Here is a 22,523-nt window from a genome sequence, read left to right as displayed (position 1 = left end):
ATGAAAACGGGGGACTTATGTGACCTTTGGCCTTAGTCAAAGGTAATATTACGACTTTTTTTCTTGTAAATTTCCAAGAATAAAAGTAATACATTTACGAGAAAAAGCTATGCCCTATTTTCCCCTTGACACGTAATATTACGACTTTTAGTCTCGAAAAATTGCGACTTTTATTTTCGTAAATTTACGAGAAAAAAGTCGTAAATTTTAACTTTTATTCTCGTAAATGTATGACTTTTTTACTACTTTATTCTCGAAATATCCATTTTTTCAATGTGGCCCGAATACTCTGTCGTAGTAAAGTGTGTAGTTGTTAGTGTAATATCGAATAATTTATGTAATTATTCCTTAATTTTTTTTTTTTTTTTTTTTTTTTTTTTTTAGAAAAGGCGTGGGGCCAATAAAAACAAAAAAATGGCCCATGGGGCTGCACTTTGGACACCCCTGCTGTAGACTGTAAACAAAACAATCGGGTGCTGGGTGACAAGGCTCAAATAGCATGAGCATAAATTCAAATAATGCATGATCTTACATTCCTTTCTTAACTGTTCCTGTTATTCTCCACACATTCATCCATCAACATTCATTCATACGTTTTTGTTTTTCGACAAGAATGCGTGGCCATTGTTTTGCACAAGATGAGTCAGCAGTATGACAAGCGCTGTCGTTACTTTAGATGCTTTCGCTGCCCTGCAGCAAGGGTGACAAAAAGTCAATAAATAAGTGGTGGGAATAATTGACTTAAAGACTATGTGGATCAAATAACATGATAATAAAGTTACAATAAAGTTAACGACTGATATGGTTGACATTTCTGCTACATATTTCTCTGGTTACGCCCACTCATAAACAAGATGCAAGACCGCACGGGTTGTGTTTCCCACTCACACTTTCTTACTATTGTGCGGCAGTTTTGCGCAGCCTCATGAAATATGTAAACTGATGCATTGCCATTGGCCATGCACGTTTCCACTCCACAACCGTGTGTGTCATGACCGAATCAGCTTACTCAACTGTGATACAGCACTACAGAACTCCAAAGGACTTTTTTATTTATTGATATCATTTGAAGTAGCAACACCCTGGAGTATCAGTTATCATAAAAGTGTGTTTCAATGCACGCTAGGGGACTTTGTGTAGTGTGCGCAATAGGCACAGGAGAGACTGCAGAATTGGATTCAAAGAACCAACTTAGCTGAGTCACCAAGGCTCCAATGAGTCATCTCCATGTGGGAAAAGACCCCTTATTTTCTTCTATTTCTGCATTTTTCGTACTTGAGTAGCTTCAGTGAAGCGAGTGCGCCAAGTAGCGGGAGCATTGCCATGCATAATGTAGCGTCAGGTGCAGCTGCGAGGGTCATCCCCAGGGAGATGCAGGGCAGGGCAGGGCTGCAGATCCTATGAACGAAAAAAAAAAGAATGACAAGACAGAACGCCTGAAAGCACATCTGCTAAGGAGGCTGATTGCTGCGATGCTTTGAGCAGGAATAATTGCTACTTTGCAGAAAATAATGCCTGCTGTTGTAACGTGGAATGGAATCATCAGCTCCGCCAACTGCAAAAATGCACAGAGTGTCCAGTCCAGTACTCAGGTCTCTGCACCGGCTTCCTGTCGCTCAGAGAATAGACTTTAAAACAAGTCTGCTTGTGTACAAGTCTTTTCATGGTCTTGCACCAAAGTCCATCTCTGACATGTTCTCTGAGAAGATCAGGGAGCGGTCTCCAGAGTCAGGACTAAACACGGTGGGGCTGCGTTTCAGTTTTATGCTGCCAAAATCTGGAACAGTCTTCCAGAAGATGTGCGACAATCCTCAACTTTGGCGATGTTCAAATCCAAGCTGAAAACACTTCTATTCAAGCGTGCATATGACAACTGGAAGTATTTTATCTGCACTCTTCGTTTTTATGGAACTTTATGAAATGATTTTATGAAGTGATTTTACCCTTCTTTTCCGTAAAACACTTTCAATGACCTTGTGTATGAATTGAGCTCTATAAATAAACTTGCCTTGCCTTGTTTTACGTCATAATTATAACTAAAAGCAGTCCATTCAAGGACACACATGCAGTTTGCTCATTTGGGTTTGCTTTCTGACAGAATACATTCAATCAAATCACGTCCTAATTGTTTCTCTAAAACGCATTAAGGTGGTTTCCCTGCAACTTGGGGACTTTGAGGACAAAGAACAATCCAATGTGGTAATGGTCTTAATTGTGACCTTAAAGATCAGGTGCACTTGCGCAATTCAATGTCCGAAAATGAGTAGGAAGAAGCAGGGTTTATTTAATTCTATACCTTCAGCAGTTACTGACAGTCCATCAAAAATCAGCATGCTTATGTACTACAGCACCTAATTATATACACTTAGTAGCCACAATATTATATATAATATATTATAACACACTCAATTTGAAAAAATAAAATAAAATCAGTGTTAATGGAATATGGTTTTGGTATTCACATATAATATTAGTCCTATATGTGATTTATAAGAACACAACCCTATACTGTATATATCTTATCAAGCCATAGAGGTTCAAGTTCAAGGTCTTTTAAATGAACATGAGTTTGTGGTCTTAATATAATCATACATAAAAAAGTTATAAACTAGATGTAGAAGGAAGGGCACGTCTATACTAGATTGTGTTGTTTATCTCAATAAACCTAATGTCAGCCTTCCAGACGGAACTCAATATTGTTTCTGCAATACAACCTTCTTATGTCTCGGCAGGCCCAGCAGACACATTTACGTAATGAGGGTTGAATGGACAGCTTACACCCACCAAAGCCCATCTTTCACTCACACACACACACACACACACACACACACACACACACACACTGAGTCATATCAGGATTTTGCAGCTCAGCCTCTGCACCACCTTCCTCTCACATTCATCAGCAGCTCGCTGACACGGCCCAGAGACGTACTGTGACGCCTTTACGGTGACCAAAGCCTCACGCCGACCACTCCAATAGGTACACCCACACAATTTAATGACATCCAACACGAGGAGCGCAATAAAACACGTCTCAACAGGCTATGCCCTCATGTTGACCCACACAGACGCCGCAGGCAGCGCTTCTTTGCATTCTGGAATGCATTCTTATTTCATCAAATAGTGCTTTGTTTACTCAACTGCAGAGAGGACCAGGCATCAAAGATAAGTAGAATGTAAAAACTGTCGACCCAGCAGTCTTCTGTGAGAGCTCAAATGCAGACATGATGCAGGATCTCTGTGTGAAAGAGGCTACAGTTTTGCCTTGGTGGGTGCTGCTATTTTGGTGAGTTACAGTTTTTTGTGTGAAAAAAATTGACATCCATGCGTAGGTGCTACGTTTAGTTTTGGTTGGTTCTGCTGCGAGTCAACAATAGTGTCTTTAAGGTGTATTTACTGAGGTGAAGAAGGAAAGAACCTCTCGTTCAAGTGGTCTCTATTTGAAGTAACATGCACTAAGAAAGTGCAGCTGACATGTTAGTGATTCTCTGGTTAACAGGTGAGAGTGTGGACAAGGACAAAGGCTGATGATGACTCTGTCATGCTGATCAAGTTAGAAGCGTTAAAAGGAGGGCTGTGCTTGAAATTGTTGTTTTTCCTCTGTTAACCATGGTCAGCTGCAAGACCTGCAAGGAAACGGGTGCAGTCATCATTGCTTACGTCCAGGAGAAAGGTTCAATTGTTGTAAAGAAGGCTTCGGGGCGCCCAAGAAAGCCCAGCAAGCCTCCGGACAGTCTCTGAAAGTTGATTTAGCTGCAGGGTCGGGGTCCCACCAATGCAACGCTTGCTCAGGAAAGGCAGCAGGCAGGTGTGAGTGCATCTGCTCGCACAGTGAGCTCGCACTTTTGGAAGATTGTGTGGTGTCAAGAAGGGCAGCAAAAAAGCCACTTCTCCCCAGGAAAAACATCAGGGACAGACTGATGGCAAAAGGTACAGGGATTGGTCACCTGAACACTGGGGTAGAGTCATTTTTTCTGATGAATCCCCTTTCCGATTGTTTAGGACATCCAGAAAAAAAGCTTGTCCGGAGACGAAAAGGTGTCCTGTGTCATGTCAACAGTAAAGCTTCCTGAAAATCATTCTGCTGCCTCAGATTTCGCCTAAGAGCACAGCCCTGAATAAAAAATACGACCAAAACACAGCAACTTCTCCCAAACGTCCAAGAACAGTTTGGTGGCGAATGATGCTTTTTCCAGCATGATGAAGCACCTTGTCATGGGGCAAAAGTGATAACCAACCATCTCAGGGAACAAAACATTGATATTTTGAGGCCATGGCCAGAAACCTCCCCAAACGTGAATGCCTTTACTGACTTGTGGTCAGTCCTCGAGAGGTGGTTGGACAAACAGGGCTACCAACAGTCAGGAAGTGAAGTGACGGCATGCCATGGTGAATTGAAAAAGACGTTTCAACACTGCAAATATTAACTCTTTCCATAAACGTAATGTAACTGTCAATAGCAGCCTTTGACACGTAAGGAATGCTTGTAATTCTGCTTCAGTATATCATACTAACATCAAAACACTGAAGGAGCAGACTTTGTGAAAACCAATACTTGTGTCATTCTCAAAACACTTGGCCACGACTGTACCACAAGTCTCTGTCCTTGCTCTTATCTTCTTTGCCAACTACGCCCTTCATCATCAACGTTCTGACACAATACACGTATACCTTCCCTGTCTTCACACTCAAACATTGACGCCTAAATGAAGTGCACAGATGTTCATTCAGTAGCTACATCGAGTTTGACGGCTGTTCCGGTTAGTGGCAGCGTCGGATTTCACGCCATTCGTATCAGCCATGACGAAGCCACTTTGTGATACTTGAGCCAAAAGCAGAGCCCGGATAGCCTCCCAAGTCATGTGATCACTTCAACGTATAGCTGCACAATACACGGTATACTGCAGGCTGAAGCACATTCACTCGCTACCAAAAAGAACAGACAAATATTTCAAGGTGGGTGCCGAAGACAGCAAATGTGTGTGTGTGTGTGTGTGTGTGTGTGTGTGTGTGTGTGTGGAGACAAGTGAGGAGGGGGGGAGGGTTGCAGAAAAGGGGGTGATGAGTGACTCTGCAGATTTCAACAAGAGGCCATATCCAGGATATTGGAAGGTGCTTGCTAGCACTCTGGAAATTGACAGCAGATGTTTTTGTGATGAAACTGCATATCATTAGAAAATGCTACGTTCGCACTGAAGCAGAGGAGATGGAGGTGTTGATGGATTCGGGACAGGAAGCTAATTTAATGACCAGTGCAAATGAAAATCCCCCCCCCCACACAGCTGCATAATTATTATAATTCTAACAGTCCGCCTGGTATTATTGATCTTATTATAGCTGTAAACGTGTCGTACAATCTGCGGTTTGGGTTTGTGCTTTGGTCCCTTTTTGCCAGGAGCACTTTAAACTTTGTTTGCTTTGCGTTAATGCATGCTAAATCTGTCACACGGTCTGCCGCCGCCCTGTACACAAACCCCCACCCACTCATCTTGGTCTTCCTCCTGACGCTGCTGTGACGTAGTCCCTATGATTACCGTAACGACCCATAAATCACCAGAAAGCGAACAATCTCCCGCTTCAGAAACCACTGGAATAATTTGGATAGTTCCTTCGGCTTACAGCAGTGGTCGTCAATTATTTTCTGTCATGCCCCCCAGTGGACAAAAATATTTTCACCCCCCCGACGATTTGAAGTACTATTGAGAACCTGCAGTATTTATTTATTCATCATCGTTCAAGCGTGAATAAAGACACTAACAGACGTGCCAACCTTTTTTATTTCATGCGTACAGCCCCACCATCCCCAGACACCTCACTGCGCCCCCGCAGACTGGATTGTTCTTTCAGATTAAACTGCGCTAAAAGGGTTCGTCAGTTTAACTTGTTATCTCCTTGCAAATAACCTGCGTGACACTGATGGAGTAATCAAGGGTCTCACGGTACTACGTCTTCATCTGCCCGCCTTCCGCTGATCATCGACTTCCTGCTCAAGGCGAGCAAAGCTGCTGACGTTAGGCTTAAATTGAGAGGCGAGCACATGTCAGCACACTGACGGCCTCTTCTCGATGCGTCTTGTGTGCGTGTTGGTGCACACACGTCAGTGTTTCCTTGCAGGAACAGCGCAGACATTGCAAACGCTCAAAAGTGCAAATGCATGATTGGATAGCATTGTACAGGCGGGTGATTTACATGTGATTTACATATGATACATACCCTATGATTGATTGGAAACCAGTCCAGGGTGTACCTCGCCTCTCACCCGAGTCAGCTGGGATGGACTCCAACTCACCAGCGACCCCCATGAGGAGAAGAAACGACATACACGCATAATAAATCAGAGTCACGAGGAAGGAATTTTGAAATTCACCTTCAATCTCATAAAATCTGAAATAAATACGACTTTATTCTTCTGCGATTGGCTGGCGACCAGTCCAGGGTGTGCCCCGCCTGTCGCCCAAAAGTCAGCTGGGATAGGCTCCAGCACACCCTAGTGAGGATAAGCGGAATAGAAGATGGATGGACTTTATTCTTGGTTTTATTCTATGATTATGAATTTATTATTTCCGGAAAAATACAACTTCCATCCATCAAGCTTCACCAGCAGCCCAAAATACAACTTTTTACTTGAAAATATATGACTTTTGTCTCAAAAATATTCATTCTGTTGACTTTTGTGTCTCAAAACATCTGATTTGTTTCTCAGAAATATTAACTTAACTTTAAACTTTTTTTTTAAATTGTAAATGAAAAAAAAGACTTCTAGTGTAGCTTGCAGTATAATATTTTGTATTACTGTATTTTTGTATTTCAAAGAATAGCAATTTAAGAATGACTTCATTTTAATGAATTTATTTTAAATGTTATTGGTATATAAAAGTTAATTTCTATCTACACTTCATTTACATTAATTTAAATAATTATTTTGATGTTATTCCTACATTTCCACATTAAAATTTAAAAAAAAAACTCAATTATTTCTTTCGCAATATTTGGCTGAAAGAAATCACATGGTTGTGGTTCATTTTGTGACGCTGCAAAATGTGGCTCATCTTCAACAGATGTTTTTTGTTTGTTTGTTGTTGCACCTTCACAGCGTAAACATACGGTCGTGGAAAAAATGATTAGACCACCCTTGTTTCTTCAGTTTCTTGTTCATCTTAACGCCTGATGCAACTGAAGGTACCTTGGTTTGGACAAATATAACAATGACAACAAAAATAGCTCATAGGGGTTACATTTTTGGGCAGTACAATGCTATAGATGTTCACGTAAGAACTTCAAGAAAACCATGGCAGCTGCTAGATATCAGCTCTTAAATGAATTATCATCATTATATTTGTCCAAACAAAAGTACCTTTAGTTGTAGCAGGCATTCAAATGGATCAATAAACATCAATGGATCAATAAATGATCATTATTTCCATGACCGTAGTTGCGCACCTCACTAGAGGTAAGCAAAAATGTACCTTTAATAAAAGGTATCTAGTTCTTGATTTGGCACTGTAGATGTCAGTGTGTGGATAAAAGAGCTGCATCCTCTCAACGCACAGAGAGAGAGAGCGAGGTAGAGAGAGTGAGCGCTACTGATGCATTGCAGATAAACTGCAGTGTAACCCCCCCCCCCCCCCCACACACACACACACACACACACCCTTGTTGCTCATTTGTTCCCTGCCACTGTGCACGCACGTCACCGTCCTGCAGACCCACCCACTAACATCACCACCCCGCACCATCTATACATCCTGCCACACCCTGCTTACCTCCACATCTCCTTCTGTAACCTTTACCCCGCTCTCACTGTGGATCAATGTGGACTTCCTGGAAAACACCAGCGGAAAGTAGAATACTTAATACAACATACACAATATGAAAACCCTGTATAGACAAAAGTATCGAGACGCACACCTTGTCGATACATAACGGCCAAGTCTACCTTTCCACAAAATAAGTCAAACCTTCACCAGGGAGAGGAGACTTGGGTGTCAGCATGTGTTTTCCGGACTCCCCACTGGTTCTTACCAGGCCACAGCATCAAAGAAGAAGTCTGATCAACTGATGATACCCTGCTTGTCACAGCCATGCTGCAGGCGCCTGGAAGTGAATTAAGTCAGTGATGAGCAAGTACTCTGCCGTGGCATTCAAGGTGCCGTGAGAGATGTGAAAATAGCCACTTGCTTGTACATCTACGTGCCACTTTTGCCATAGACTGGGACAGAGAATGGTCGACAATGAAGGATGTTTGAACCTATGGCAGGTTATCGACATTGTTACTGCAAATGGGTGCATTTTATTAATTGTCAAAAAGTGCGGTGAGAGAACAGCAAAAGAGTCAAGTGTTCAAGTGAAATTGGATAACTTGGGAGTCACTAGGCTATACAGTTTGTACCCTACCAACTTCGATACAAGTTGATGTTTTTTCACGTTTGGTTAAAGACAATAATAAGACATTATATTCAAAATAGCAAGTCTTCAGCGGTGTTTACACTTGCATGCATTCGGTCAATGAGTGTCATTTATTTATGGCACGCCTTAAAAGCATGAAGCCTAGTTTGTGCACTCTTTGTGTTTTCTTTACACAAAAATGATGCGCTTGGCACACAATTTGTGACCGAAAATGATGCGCATCGGCACAAAATGACCACAACTTACTTACACCATGTCAAGTACTGTTTACGTCTAGTGCACGATAATAGTATGCGCAACATGTATTGTCCCCGCATCCGTGAAGCTGTCATGGCATTATTTGGTCCGGCTGCGTGACTCCATGCTAGTCACCCCTAGCTTAATTAATTCTTCTACTTGCAAGGGACCTACAACATGTTGAACTCCAGAGAACAAGCTCTCACTGCAGAAAAGAAAGGCAAGTCTACAGTATATTATCTCGCAGCTGCAGAAGGAGAATGTGGAAAGAGCAGGAACGAGGCATAAACTAGAAAAAAGGAGGCACTGACACTGTGGGAGAGGGAATTGCTTTGGGCATTATTAAGAGAAATTCACAAGGAAGAACCAAGAGTCTACAGAAATGATTTGAGAATTCCCCCCCCCCCCCCCCCCGACTTGCTCCAAGATGTGGGGGAAAAGTTAAGCCATTCATGTAAATGAGAGACGCTTTGATACGCACTGCCCCCATTGTTTACTGTAGGCAAACGTTGCGGTACGTTCACGACTGCGTGGACAAAATACGTGCATGTGTAAACATGGCTCTAGCAGTACACGATTTGTTGCCCAAAACAGACCCAACGTATAGATTTCCTTATCCGTTCTGCATGTTGTCCTCTGGGGGACATGCGTCAATAGTACAACACAACCATAATGAGTGGCTGAATGTGCAACAACACAAAACCGCCACTGTTGTAAGGCTTTGACGAGCATGCACAGTCACACATTTGAAGAGAAGACATTTGATGACAAATTAGCGCTACAGGTTTAAACGTGCATCATGGTGGTGCCGCTTTGCTACATCCACAATGTTGTCATGTTGCTGTGAAGGACACTGCGCTGACAAGCGTGGCGATACCAAAAGGTAAATGATACTGCGCTGGAGAAGATCGATTTGTTGTTGGAGGTCGAAGGAGCAATAACGTTATCGCTGTGAACAAGAGCAGACCGACATTATGGTGACTGCAAAGCAGACGGTGTGACGGCAGGTGAGACACCAGAGGAGGGCGGGGCGCGTCGAAAGGAGTTAATCCGCCAGCAGCAGCAGGGTTTAAGGTGGTTCATGTCAAATCATTCTATCCGACCACGTGATCACCGATGACTGTCCTCTGAATGCCTCCTTAACCCATCAAATCTAAGCATAGACATGCAAATGTTTGGGCACCCCTAACAATTTCCATCATTTTCGTTATATATTTGGATCTATTATTTAATTTCTGACATATCACATAACCAACAAAAGATATGCAATATGCATCAAAACAAAATTACAGGTGCAGAAATTTGGGCACCCCTGTCATTTTGTTGATTTGAACGCTTATACCTACCTAGCACTAGTTAATTGGAACACAAAACGGGTTTTGTATTTCATAAATAGATGCATCCAATCATCTAATCAAATGTATTTAAGGTGGTCAGTTGCAAGTTTTCTCTTTGAATCTCCTGTGAAGATGGGCAACACGGGCTCCTCAAAAAAGCTGCAAAATGACCTGAACATGAAGCTCGTCCAACATCGCGGTGTACGCAAAGGCTACACAGAAAGCTATCTCAGAGATTTCTACTGTGAGGAACATAATGAGGAAATGCAAGACCACAAACGCAGTTATTGTCAAGGCCAAAAGTGGTAGGCCAGGAAAAATAGCAGGGATGCAAAGGCGAAGGGATGGTGAGAACTGTCAAAGACAACACACAGAGCACTTCAAGAGAACTATCACATCAACTTGTAGGTTCGTTGCCTCAGGCATGCAAAGGAACATTTGGACAAGCAAGCTTCATTTTGGAATAAAGTAAGTATAATCCAATAAACCTCATTTCACCCCTGAAATATTGCTCTGTCCATCAGTTATTTGATACATTCAAAGAAAATTGGAGATTTGTAAAGTAAAATGATGGAAATTGTCAGGGGTGCCCAAACCTTTGCATGCCGCTCTAAACAGTAATGTGCGAAAGTCTTACTGCAGCTCTCAGTCTGCAAACTCAAATGACTCCATGCATTTTTTGGACCAAAATTGCTGGTCAGCTGTGCCTCCACTCCACAACATGTCACGGAAATTGCTTCTGTAGATTTTGTGTAACAAACAAACAGGAGAACCACAAACACAATGCAAGCAATACCTCTCGCCTGAGTGCTCGGGAAAGGTAAAACATGAGGCTGAATGGAATTTGTGTAGCTCGAGAATTAAAATAGCTCAAATTAAAATAACTAATATACCGTTTACTGCTTATACAGAGAGAGCGTACGTGTACAGCATGTGCGACCCATGCATGATGTGTTGCTATTGCAGCAGTGACACCGCCCATTACATGGCCCATTAGTCTTCAAGCCCAAACGCGCCCTCAACTTGTCAACCTCAGCAACGGGCTAAGCATCATTGGATCATATGTTATTACACCTCTCTGCTGGCTCATGATATTCTCTGTGTATCTACTTATAGTATATAATGTACAATAGTGATACTATAACAAAAGGTAAGATGCACACGTTCTTGTTTACGCTGGTCGCTCACTAAGAAAACAATGTTCCTGGACGACTTTGTGAAGCTTGAGCAGGAGAGGAAGAACATCGAGTTGGAGACTCAATGTGCCGTCCGCCCGACACACAGCTGCAGACATCTGCTGGAAAAACAGTCCCTCAAAATATGAGATATCGGAGAAGAAACACTCCTGCAATTTGGGTCACCACTTGAATCAATGAGGCATGATGGTCCCGCAGACAAACCAGTTGAGAACCACTGTTGTATACGATATCACTTGTATACATGCGGTATACAATTTAGCTTAGCACTTAGCACAATCAGAGTTGCACAACACTTACATCACGACTGATTGAGAAATACCTGGAGACGCACAATAGATGCAGATTCTCACTCACACAAGCTTAACTCTCACTTGTGCACAAACTTTACTTTTTAGAGTGGTGCGGCAACCGCTAGATTTAGGCTACCTTACTCTGTGCACTTTCTTTTTGGGCTCTTTGTCCACAGAAATAGCTTTTACAATAAATACTAAACCACGAAAAGTAACAAACCAACATGTAAATGGCTTGCGTAGTTTTTGCATCCTCACAACTTTATAGCAAATTAAAAATACAGTTCCCTCACTCTGTCGCCGTTCACGGATTCGCTGTTTTGCGGAATTTTTTTTGTGACTTCTTTTTTTTTTTTTTATTACAACGTATGAACGTTTTTACAGGCAGATGCTGGCCCTTTGAGAAGACTTGCATTGTGGGAAGTTGAGTGTCTCGCTCTTCCCTACTGCAGCGCCCATTGTCTTCAGCCTCCTGATTGGCTGTAGACCTTTATCAATCAATCAATCTCCTTCGTGCACCCTGCCGTGTCTCCTGTGTCATCGCCAGCTTGCTTGCTTGCAGTCTTTATATACAGTATGTGCAAGTTTCTCCCTGACAAAACACACAATGTCCACGAAACGTTCTGCACCCAAAAAGCAGAGGAGGATGCTAACCATCGCAGAAAAGGTTGGACTTCTGGTCGGGCCAAAAGAATGTAGACGTTACGCGGCTGTACGGAGTACTGTAAATGAATCGAGGAGGACTGCAACAGGAGGAGTTCTGCAGCAATATGTTTTAACAAGGATACAAAAACGCTACGGTACAGCGGAATGGCGCCAGGACGGAAAGGCACGGGAGTGAAATACATGTGAGTCATGTGAAGGTTTGAACTTTTCTGAGGGTGTTTAAAGAGAGAAATGTGAGAAAATGTTATTGCCTGTCTGAGAAAAGTGTATAAAGTGTGTGGTGAGGGGTTTTAAAACCTTAAAACATATAATAATTGTAAAAAAAATGAAGTTAACTACTTCACGGATTTCACTTATTGCAGGCTATTTGGGGAACCTGTCCCCTGTGTTAAACTAAGGAACACTGTATAGCAAACAACATTTTAGCACATTCCCGCTACCATAACAAACAAAGCAACAACCAATAATGGGCATGGTTTAATGATCACGTTCATAGTTTATGACTGTGGTTGCCGTGGTGTAGAACTGTACTGCATCGTACTGACAGCTGCTTCTAATATTTCATCTATTTTAAACCAATACGGCTTTGCAGGAGGTCCTGGTGTCAATGCTTGTGAAAAGCTGCTGAGTCAGCTCATATTCCACGTGGAATTGCTATCTAGATGCGCTGGTCAGCTGCACATCAGCTCAATGAAAGGTCGTGCCGTCCTTGCCTTGTAACAACCACAAGCATCTGCATTGTAAAACCTAGAGATGTGTGTATAGCTTGATGACCTCTTTTGTGTGTGTGTGTGTGTGTGTGTGTGTGTGTGTGTGTGTGGGTGGGGGACTGTACAGACGGTAATGTGTATTTGCGTATTCAGCTGCAGTAACATTTCAAACCACTTCTGCAGTGCGCCTGAGCCTTGAACTGATGTTGACTGGGTCTTTTGCAGGACCCCACCCAGCCTCACTCATCATGTCTCCCTCTGAGGGCACCCGGCAGCACTTTGAGGCTGCGGGGCCCCAACATATGAAATATAAGCGTCTGGCATCCTGCAGCCCCTCGCTTGTGGAGCAGTGGTCAAGGACAACGGGACATCAGCACACAGCGAGGCGGCTTTGCGGGCGCGCCTCCTGGATTGTGCTCATTTACAGTACACATACAGGACTTTAAATAGTAATACTCCCCGTGCAGCATATAAATAAATGCACACGTGTACTGCATGTTGATTAGGCTCTGTAATAAATACAGAGAATGGTAATAAAATCCTTAAAACACTAATGCAGCTCTTTTGGACACACTACCTCCAACAGCTGCTAATCGTTTGGCATCGATCACACCGACTTGAGATGAGGGGAAGCAATCAGATCGACAGGTGATCAATAAGGTGGTGGTGAGCCACCGCACCAGCCATGCACTGACACTGGAAGGAGGGGCAGAACCACCACACTCCACATTGTGTTGCTTCGACAGCAATTACATAGTGCAGGGGTGTCGAAAGCGGCACATTGTAAAAATATAATTGAACAAGAAAATTATAAGAAATAAAAACAGTAGTAAAAATGGACATATCAGCAGTAATTTTATAAGAATAAAGTCCAAATATTAAGAGAAAAAAAATTGAACCGAGTGTGACTGAGAGTGACTGTCCATGGTGCTGAAATCTACTGTATATGTGCGTGTTTAATTCATTTCTACTGTACATAGGGGCAATGCAATTTAACACAGTTGTCAGACTTTGGCAACACCAGTCTAGTATTAGTATTAGCATTAAGGCCACATTGAGAAAAAAAATCGGAGATTTCGAGAATAAAGTCGTAAATGTACAAGAATAAAGTCATACATTTCCGAGAAAAAAGTAGTAAGATTACGTGTCAGAGGTAAAAAAAGAGCAGAGCTCTATTTTCTCTTGGTCCGGCGGCTAACTTCAGGAAGGAAGGAAGCTCTCCTCTTGCTTGGGCAAGAATTAATTTATAACATGGCATAGCAGTCGCACACAAACAGATTAGCATGTCTAGCTCTTCTTACATGTGGCGCTCACACCTCCGCCTTCCTTACCCCGCCTCCGCCACATGCCCAAGGTCACATAATTGCCTTTTCATAGCTGTCTCCAGCAACGCCTGTAACTTAAACTTACAAGTTTTTTCTCCTAAATTGACGACTTAATTCTCGTATCTTTCCGACTTTATTCTGGTGATATGAGTTGTTCTCGTAAATTTACAAATTAATTCTCGTAATATTACAAGGTTTTTTTGTCATAATATTACACGTTTTTTCTCATAAATTTACTACTTTATTCTCACAAATTTACAACTTTACACTCGTAAATTTGCGACTTTATTCTTGTAAATTTACAACTCTGTTCTTGTAATATTACGAGTTTTTTTTGTCATAATATTCCAAGTTTTTTCTTGTAAATTTATGACTCTATTCTCGTAAATGTACGACTTTATTCCCGTGATATTACGAGTCTTTTGTCGTAATATTACAAGTTTTTTCTCGTAAATGTACGACTTTATTCTCGTATTACAAAAACTTTTTCTCGTAAATTGATTACTTTATTCTCACGACTTTACGTTATTCTCGTAATATGAGTTTTTTTTCTCGTAAATTGAAAACTTCATTCTCATGAATTTACGAGTTTTTTTCTCTCGTAAATTTAGGAATTTATTCTCGTAAATTTACGACTTTATGCTCGTAAATTTATTACGACTTTATTCTACGTTATTCTCGTAGTATTACAAGTTTTTTGTCATAATATGAAGGGTTTTTTGTAAATTCACAAGAATAAATTCGTAAAATTCCGACTTTATTCTCCTAAATTTCCGACTTCAATCTGCTAATATTTGAAGTTTTTTGTCGTAATATCACAAGTGTTTTCTTGTACATTAACAACTTTATTCTTGTAAATGTATTACTTTATTCTGTTAAATTTACATCTTTATTCTCTAAATCGCTGATTTGTGGCCCTAATACTCCGGTAACAAATGCATGACAGTGCATGTATCTACATAAAATCCATCACTGCACACCCATCACACCCTATCCAGCTATGGGGCTCTGTGTCACGTGGCTGAGTGTGACCAATAGCAGACGATGTGAGGCTGGACGTGCCCCTCCTCCCTCTCGAGTGGCCCAAAGAAAACTGCAGCAAGTTGGCTGCTTAGCATCCTCCTGCTCACATATATAAGGTGCACGCACAGGAGGTGGCAGTCGCTGTGAAAGCCATCCACCCCTCGCACCTACACACACACACACACACACATGCACACACCCCCCCACACACACATAGCACACCCACATAGCTACTCTCCTGCCTCACTTTTGGTGCACATCCTCCTGTTAGTTTCTGCACACTTGGCCGCATGGACGCCATAGGGAGCCCCTTTAGGAGAGTTATGGATGGTAGGACGAGCAGCTACGGCTACAGCCGCTCAGCTGTCACCCCCTCCAGCGGCTTCCGCTCCCAGACGTGGTCCCGGGCGAGTCCTGGCTCCAGCGTGACCACGTCTTACAAGAGGAGCGTGAACAAGCCCCGCATGGAGAGCATGGAGCTCAGCCAAAGTTCTCTCCTGAGTGCAGACAGCAGGAACTCCAACGAGAAGGAGCAACTCCAAGGGCTCAACGACCGCTTCGCTGTGTACATCGACAAAGTGCACTACCTGGAGCAACAGAACAAGCAGATCGAGGAGGAGATCCAGGCTCTGCGGAACCAGCAGGTGTCCCGCTCCCAGCTGGGCGACCTCTACGACCAGGAGCTGCAGGAGCTGCGCGCCACTCTGGAGCAGATTCACCGCGACAAGGCTCAGATTCAGCTGGACACCGACCACCTGGATGACGACATCCAGCGGATCAGGGAGCGCCTGGACGAGGAAGCCCGCATCCGGGAGGACACAGAGGCTATCATCCGCGTCCTCAAGAAGGACGCCGGCGATTCGGAGCTGCTCAAGTCTGAGCTGGAGAAGAAAGTGCAGTCCTTGCAGGACGAGATCGCCTTCATCCGCAACAACCACGAAGAGGAGGTGAGCGAGCTGCTGGGCCACATCCAAGCGTCTCAGGTGACCGTGGAGAGGAGGGACCCCCAACGGGCCGACATCACCGAGGCTCTGCGGGAGATCCGCAGCGAGCTGGAGGGCCACTCCAACCAGAACCTGCAGCAGGTGGAGAACTGGTTCGTGTGCCACTACGCCAAGCTCAACGAGGCGGCCGAGCAGAACAAGGACGCCATCAAGTCCGCCAGGGACGAGATCAGCGACTACCGGCGCCAGCTGCAGACCAAGACGGTGGAGCTGGAGTCGGTCCGCGGCACCAGAGACTCGCTGGAGAGGCAGCTGAGTGACATTGAGGACCGCCACAACAGCGACCTAGCCAGCCTGCAGGTAAGACGACCAAGCTCGGAACTTGTCATGGCACATTAAAACATGACACTTTACATTTAGTACAATGTTCCTTCCTGTGTTTGTCTCTGCATGCACATGATCGGATGGGTTTCTCACACTATTATTGCATTTACTGACTTTCTCTGTGTAACGTCCCATGAAAGAGTTAAATATGACGGGAAACACTGCAGCAGGCTAACTCCCTCCCTCCCTCCCACATTTTTGCTGAGTAAGAGTCACGGCAGGATGACTTCATTGAAAGGAGGAGTCCTTGGAGTGGGCATATTTAAATGTGCATCATGCCTGCAGACTCTGCAGTTTGCCATTCAAAAGGTCTTCAAGTGAAGTTAAAGTTATTAAGCAATAATCAGCCACCGTGACACATGCGAATAATAATAAATAAACTGCGGCTTCATATGACATTTATTCCTTGCTATTAAATGTGTGTGTCTGTGTTTTTAGGAGACAATCCACCAGCTGGACAATGAGCTCAAGAGCACCAAATGGGAGATGGCACGCCATTTGCGTGAGTACCAGGACTTGCTCAATGTCAAGATGGCCCTGGACATTGAGATCGCTGCATACAGGTGAATATACATGCAGCATACATTACATACTTAGCACATTTTAAGGCTAAGATTTCTTAATTGCAAACAAAATACTGCATTTTCTCATACAGGGAATTATTAGGGGAATGTCTTTATATTTCGATTTTTTTTCCACAAATAAAAGATGTTGATATACTATATAATCATATATTAAGTGAAACTGCATTGGAGGACTAAGGCAGACTGGCAGGCGCTACCTTATCTTCCTGAGGGAGTATTGTGCCTTGAAAGGCTGCTATAATGCGCAGTTTATCTTAAAAAAAAAAAAAGAAACACACATTTATAAATGCGCTGAACTAAACTTGCGTAACTATTTCGATAGTGCATTGAACCGTTTCTGGTAATGGACGCTACATGTTTGGCAGGAGAACCGTATGATTTCCTCCAGCCAATCAGAGCTACTGTATATGGTCATTTGAGCAGTAACAAAATACAGTTAGAAAGTAAACTACACTGGTGTGGCATAACTTTCATTCAATTTCATATGTATAGCAAAGAGAAGAGTGTCGTAATGTACTACAATCTTATCTGGACATGTTCAATCGTTTCAAAGAGTGCTTTGCTACGTTAGGTTTAGAGTAGCCTTTTATTGGCCTACCTCCTGAGCAACAACCATCCACTCCACATTTTACGGCGACATGGGAGACTGCTGTTTAAATACGGTATATACATCTCTGAATCATATTTGAAAAATGCCTTTTGTTTTTTCTTTTTTAATTGACGGAGAAAGAAGTAAGTGTTACGTTTCTATTTACGTTGAGCACATAACGCGCTAGGGTATACAAATCCATCAGTCGACTGATTGCGAAGAATTCAGAAGAATTGATTAATGGGAATGTGGTGCACGACTTGGCTGCGGCCAGGAGAGGATTACGTCTCGATTAATTTTCATTTTTGTCCAACAAGCCACAGATGACACTGGATGTATTCAAGTGGAAAAAAGATAACTAAAATGAATGAAGAACAAAACGATTGTTATTGACTGATTATCCCACCAGGAAACTCCTGGAGGGCGAGGAGACCCACTTTAGCACTTTCTCCCATCGTCCGGCCGTGTCCTCCTCCAAGATCTCAAGGGTCAAGTCGGAAGCTCCCAGAATGAAAGTGCAACATAAGTTTGTGGAGGAGATCATTGAGGAGACCAGGGTGGAAGATGAAAAGGCCGACATGGAGGATGCCCTGGCCGAGATAGCGCAGGAGCTCTCGGCCACACTGGAAGGCAGCGGTGGAGAAGAAGAAGAGGAGGAGGAAGAAGAGGCTGGTGGTGAGGAGGAAGAGGAGGAAGGTGAGGTGGAGGAAGAGGAAGTTATAGCTGCAACTGATGCCAAAGTTAGTTCACGTGCACCCGCCAAGGAGGAAAAAGGGGAAGATGAGGAGGGTGGTGATGAGGAAGAAGAGGGGGAGGAAGGTGAGGAGGAGGAACAGGAGGAAAATGAAGAAGATGAGGGCGACGAGGGGAGCAAAGGAGAGGAGGAGGCAGGTGACGATGAGGAGGAAGTGGAGGAAACCATCCTGTGCACAAAAACTCAGGAGTCCAAAGCCTTGCCTGAGAAAGCCAGCGTTGAAGGAGAGGGAGAAGAAGAAGAAGAAGAAGAAGAAGGAGGAGAGGCCAGTGGGGGAGAGGAGGAGGCCGAAGAGGAGGACAAGGATGAAGGAAAGGATAAAGCAGACAAGGAAACAAAGGAGGGTGTGGACAAAGGGAAAAAAGAAGAGTCTACGATAAAAGCTGAGGAAATTATTGTAGCCAAAGTTGAAGTTCAGAAAACAGAAGCTGCAAAGCCTGAAGCCAAAAAGGAAGAAACTGTCAAAACAGAACCAGTAAAACCAGATTCCCTCAAGCCTGAATCCCCAAAGCCGAGTTCCCCAAAGTCAGAATCTCCAAAGCCTGGTTCTCCAAAGTCGGAATCCCCGAAGCCTAGTTCCCCAAAGTCAGAATCCCCAAAGCCTGGTTCCCCAAAGTCGGAATCCCCAAAGCCTAGTTCACCAAAATCTGAATCACCAAAGGCTGGTTCCCCGAAATCTGAATCTCCAAAACCTGGTTCCCCACAGTCTGAAGCCCAAAAGCCCGTATCTCCCAAAACTGAATCTCCAAAAGCAGAATCCCCTAAATCGGAACCCCCCAAGCCTGGATCCCCCAAAGAAGACTCGCAAAAGGATAGCTCCCCAAAAGCAGAGTCCCCTAAATCAGAATCCCCAAATGCCGAATCTCCCAAGCCTGCGTCCCCAAAAGCTGAATCCCCTAAATCGGAATCTCCCAAGCCTGCATCCCCAAAAGCTGAATCCCCCAAGAATGCATCTCCAAAGGCCGAATCCCCTAAATCGGAAACACCCAAGCCCGCATCCCTCAAAGAAGAGGCACCAAAGGCTACCTCCCCTAAAGCAGCGTCACCTAAATCTGAATCTCCCAAGCCTGCCTCCCCCAAAGACGACTCACCAAAGGCCAGTTCCCCAAAAGCAGAGTCCCCCAAATCAGAATCTCCCAAGCCGGCCTCCCCCAAAGAAGACTTACCAAAGGCTAGCTCGCCAAAAGCAGAGTCCCCCAAATCAGAATCTCCCAAGCCGGCCTCCCCCAAAGAAGACTTACCAAAGGCTAGCTCGCCAAAAGCAGAGTCCCCCAAATCAGAACCGGCAAAAGCAGAATCTCCCAAGACAGAAACAACCAAATCTGATGTGCCACAACCTGGCGAAGACAAAAAGAGCGACTCGACAGACGATAAGAAGACAAACGACGTGGCTATGAATGGCGACGTAGACAAGAACAGCCCAGTGGAGGAAGAGAAGAAGGATGAGGGCAGCAACGTGATCACTAATGGTGTGGACGAAAGCCCCATCAAAGACGACGGCAGCCAAAAGGTGGTGATCACCAAAACCGTGGAGACCATCACCACAGGGGAGGACGGTTCGCAGCTGGTCACCAAGTCGGTCACGGTGACCGAGACGGTGAAGGAGGTGGAAGAGGTGCTGCAGGAGAAGATGGTCTCCACCGTCAAGACGGAGACACACTCCACCCAGTCCATCAAGCAGGTGACAGAGGGCGACTAAGGCGGAAAAGCGAGAGTAAAGGATGAGAGAAGACAAGCAATCAAGCAGAACTAACATAAGACAACACCATACAGCTAGAGCCACATAATACACAACTTAGAGAGAAGCCAAACAAATGCTACAAATGTTAGAAATGCATGTTTGCAGACGCACTGAGGGGGCCAGCCATTCTGACATTTATCTTCTTCTGTTCTTTCGGCAGTTCGCTGATGAGCTTGTGGTTTTTGGGGTGGGCGGGGCTTTGCATGCTAGCTCAGGGGCTGAAGGAGAGCACTTACCTCTCCTATGTATGTACTGTATGTATGTTAAGAATAGACTGTAAAGAGACATATGTGAAAGGACACACTGTAAGGCAAGTGGGATGTTACTTTCTTTTTGTAGCTTAAGTAAATGAGGGAAGGGAGATCGGGTGGGGGGATAGAGGAGGGAGGGGCCTCTGCACACATGCATAATGCTGTGCTGATGTAGCCTGACTTGACATACGTGAAGATAGCAACTCAGCCAAAAAGACACTACACACCCGCCGCAGCGAATGACAACAGAATGACCACATGACCATACGCAGTACCCCGATGCTGTTCATGAACCCTGAGAAACTACTAGCCTTAAACATGCTTTTTAATCCATGTCTGTTATGTTTACTTGAGTGCTAATGCAAAGAAACACTGTACTAGTATAGAGACTTGCATTCTGGTATATGCATAGGAACGGACTTGAATTGCAAAACAGAAATATGAGGTGCTACTGTTTGCAGTCCCATGACCTTACTCATCAACAATTTCCCAGCAGCATTTGCTCAATAAACATCATAATGGTTACAGACCATCTTCTGTCTTTTTTCACACTGGTACATCAGCATGTAAATAAATACAGGCATGATTGCAGCTGACCGCAGCAATAATTTTATATGCTGACATGCAAATGATGCCATTATACGCTAATCAGTAAAAAGCGACTTAATTCAATGTTCTCTTGGGCCTTTTGCGCTCATTTAACAAAGTTACACCAATCATTTTGGTCATATTGGTCAAAATATGTGGCTCAAGAAGTAGAGCAGGTCGCCCGGTAACCATCCAGTAAGAAGGTTGGCGATTCTAACCGATGCGGCGTACCACCAGTGGCGTGTGGTCAGGGGAGGCATGACAAATACAATAAATATAAATATTTGTCCATTGAGCTGTATTATGAATGCATTTCCTGTACGATTCCAATAGTTTTGAACATTTTTGTCACTGAAAATCGTTGATTTTGCGGATTTCCTGATCAACTACAGGGAAGAAACCTAAGATGAGGCTACCGCTTTCTCATTTTAGTGCGCAAGCAAGCCCGCATACTGTCCGAGTGCACAGAGTTGGCTCATGACGTGTGCCAGTTTCTGTTCGTCAGCATGTCGTCAGTGATGTAATGTTGCAGAAACATTTATTAACTATACACCACGACTTTGTACAGCCTGTGTAATGTCTGTAACGTACGTGTGACGTCATTATCTTGCTAATCAGACAATGACAGGAATGTCACACGTGAGGCACTTGCAGTACTGCATCCTGAATGGGTGGGGGCGTGCGTGGGGTGGAGGGTGCTTAGCGCTGATGTCCTTCCACCGAGGAAAAGCCAGCGTTTGTTTCTGCTGGAATGAATTTGACCGCCAAGATGGAGGATTTTATACCCAAGCTCACCAGGTGGTGATCAGACTTTTACAACAAAGTAGCAGAACTGTTCCTGGAGAAGGAAAGGCTGCACGCACAATCATATACAAATAAAAAGGTAAGAAAACAAATGTTTTTTAGTTTTTAAAATATGTTAATAAATAAATAAATGGGTCTAATAAGCATCTGAAAACACTTTTTAAACAAAGCAAATTATTCTTAATTATTGAGGATTGTCGTTAACTATTACTTATTGTTAAATCGTGAGGACTTTTTCCAACTCTGCAGTCAAACGACACAATGAGTCAGTTATTTTAAAGTCATGCACATTGTGATTTGTTTTGCTGAATAAGAGCGCAATAATCGTAAAAATGATCGAGTATGAAACCTGCATTGCAGCTGTCCCAGCACTGGGCCCCTCCTCAAGCTCATACGCTTGTTTCTCCAGAGAGTCGCTGATGCCTCTGCATGCATCAATCTTGCAGGAGAGAGGCCTGCAGCTGCCACTGGTACATGCATGTATCGCTGTAAACATTTCAAACACACACATCTGTCAGAGTAGAATACATAAAGATCATTTAAGGCTCAAATTGCTACAGTAATTCAATAAAAAAAAACATGTGACATACCCACTGGACCACTGGGGGGCAGACAAGCAAAAAAATTGCTAGAAAGAGCAAGTTAGATTTCTATTCTGACAGCTAAGCATTAGCTGTTGTTGTGCGTGTTG

At 43.7% G+C, this 22,523-nt stretch overlaps 1 protein-coding gene across 1 annotated transcript; it reads left to right on the top strand.

Annotated features, from left to right (window-relative positions):
* The first annotated feature begins 15,283 nt into the window (after window positions 1-15,283).
* On the top strand, window positions 15,284-20,967 carry nefmb (neurofilament medium chain b). The gene is made up of 3 exons (XM_054758002.1): window positions 15,284-16,497; window positions 16,960-17,084; window positions 18,104-20,967. The coding sequence occupies exons 1-3, from the start codon at window positions 15,484-15,486 to the stop codon at window positions 20,145-20,147; spliced, it is 3,183 nt and encodes a 1,060-aa protein (XP_054613977.1). The 5' UTR covers window positions 15,284-15,483; the 3' UTR covers window positions 20,148-20,967.
* Window positions 20,968-22,523: the final 1,556 nt, after the last annotated feature.

Source organism: Dunckerocampus dactyliophorus, chromosome 17, assembly GCF_027744805.1.
Source record: "Dunckerocampus dactyliophorus isolate RoL2022-P2 chromosome 17, RoL_Ddac_1.1, whole genome shotgun sequence".
Lineage (NCBI taxonomy): Eukaryota > Metazoa > Chordata > Actinopteri > Syngnathiformes > Syngnathidae > Dunckerocampus > Dunckerocampus dactyliophorus.
This window is presented reverse-complemented; position numbering and strand designations above follow the sequence as displayed.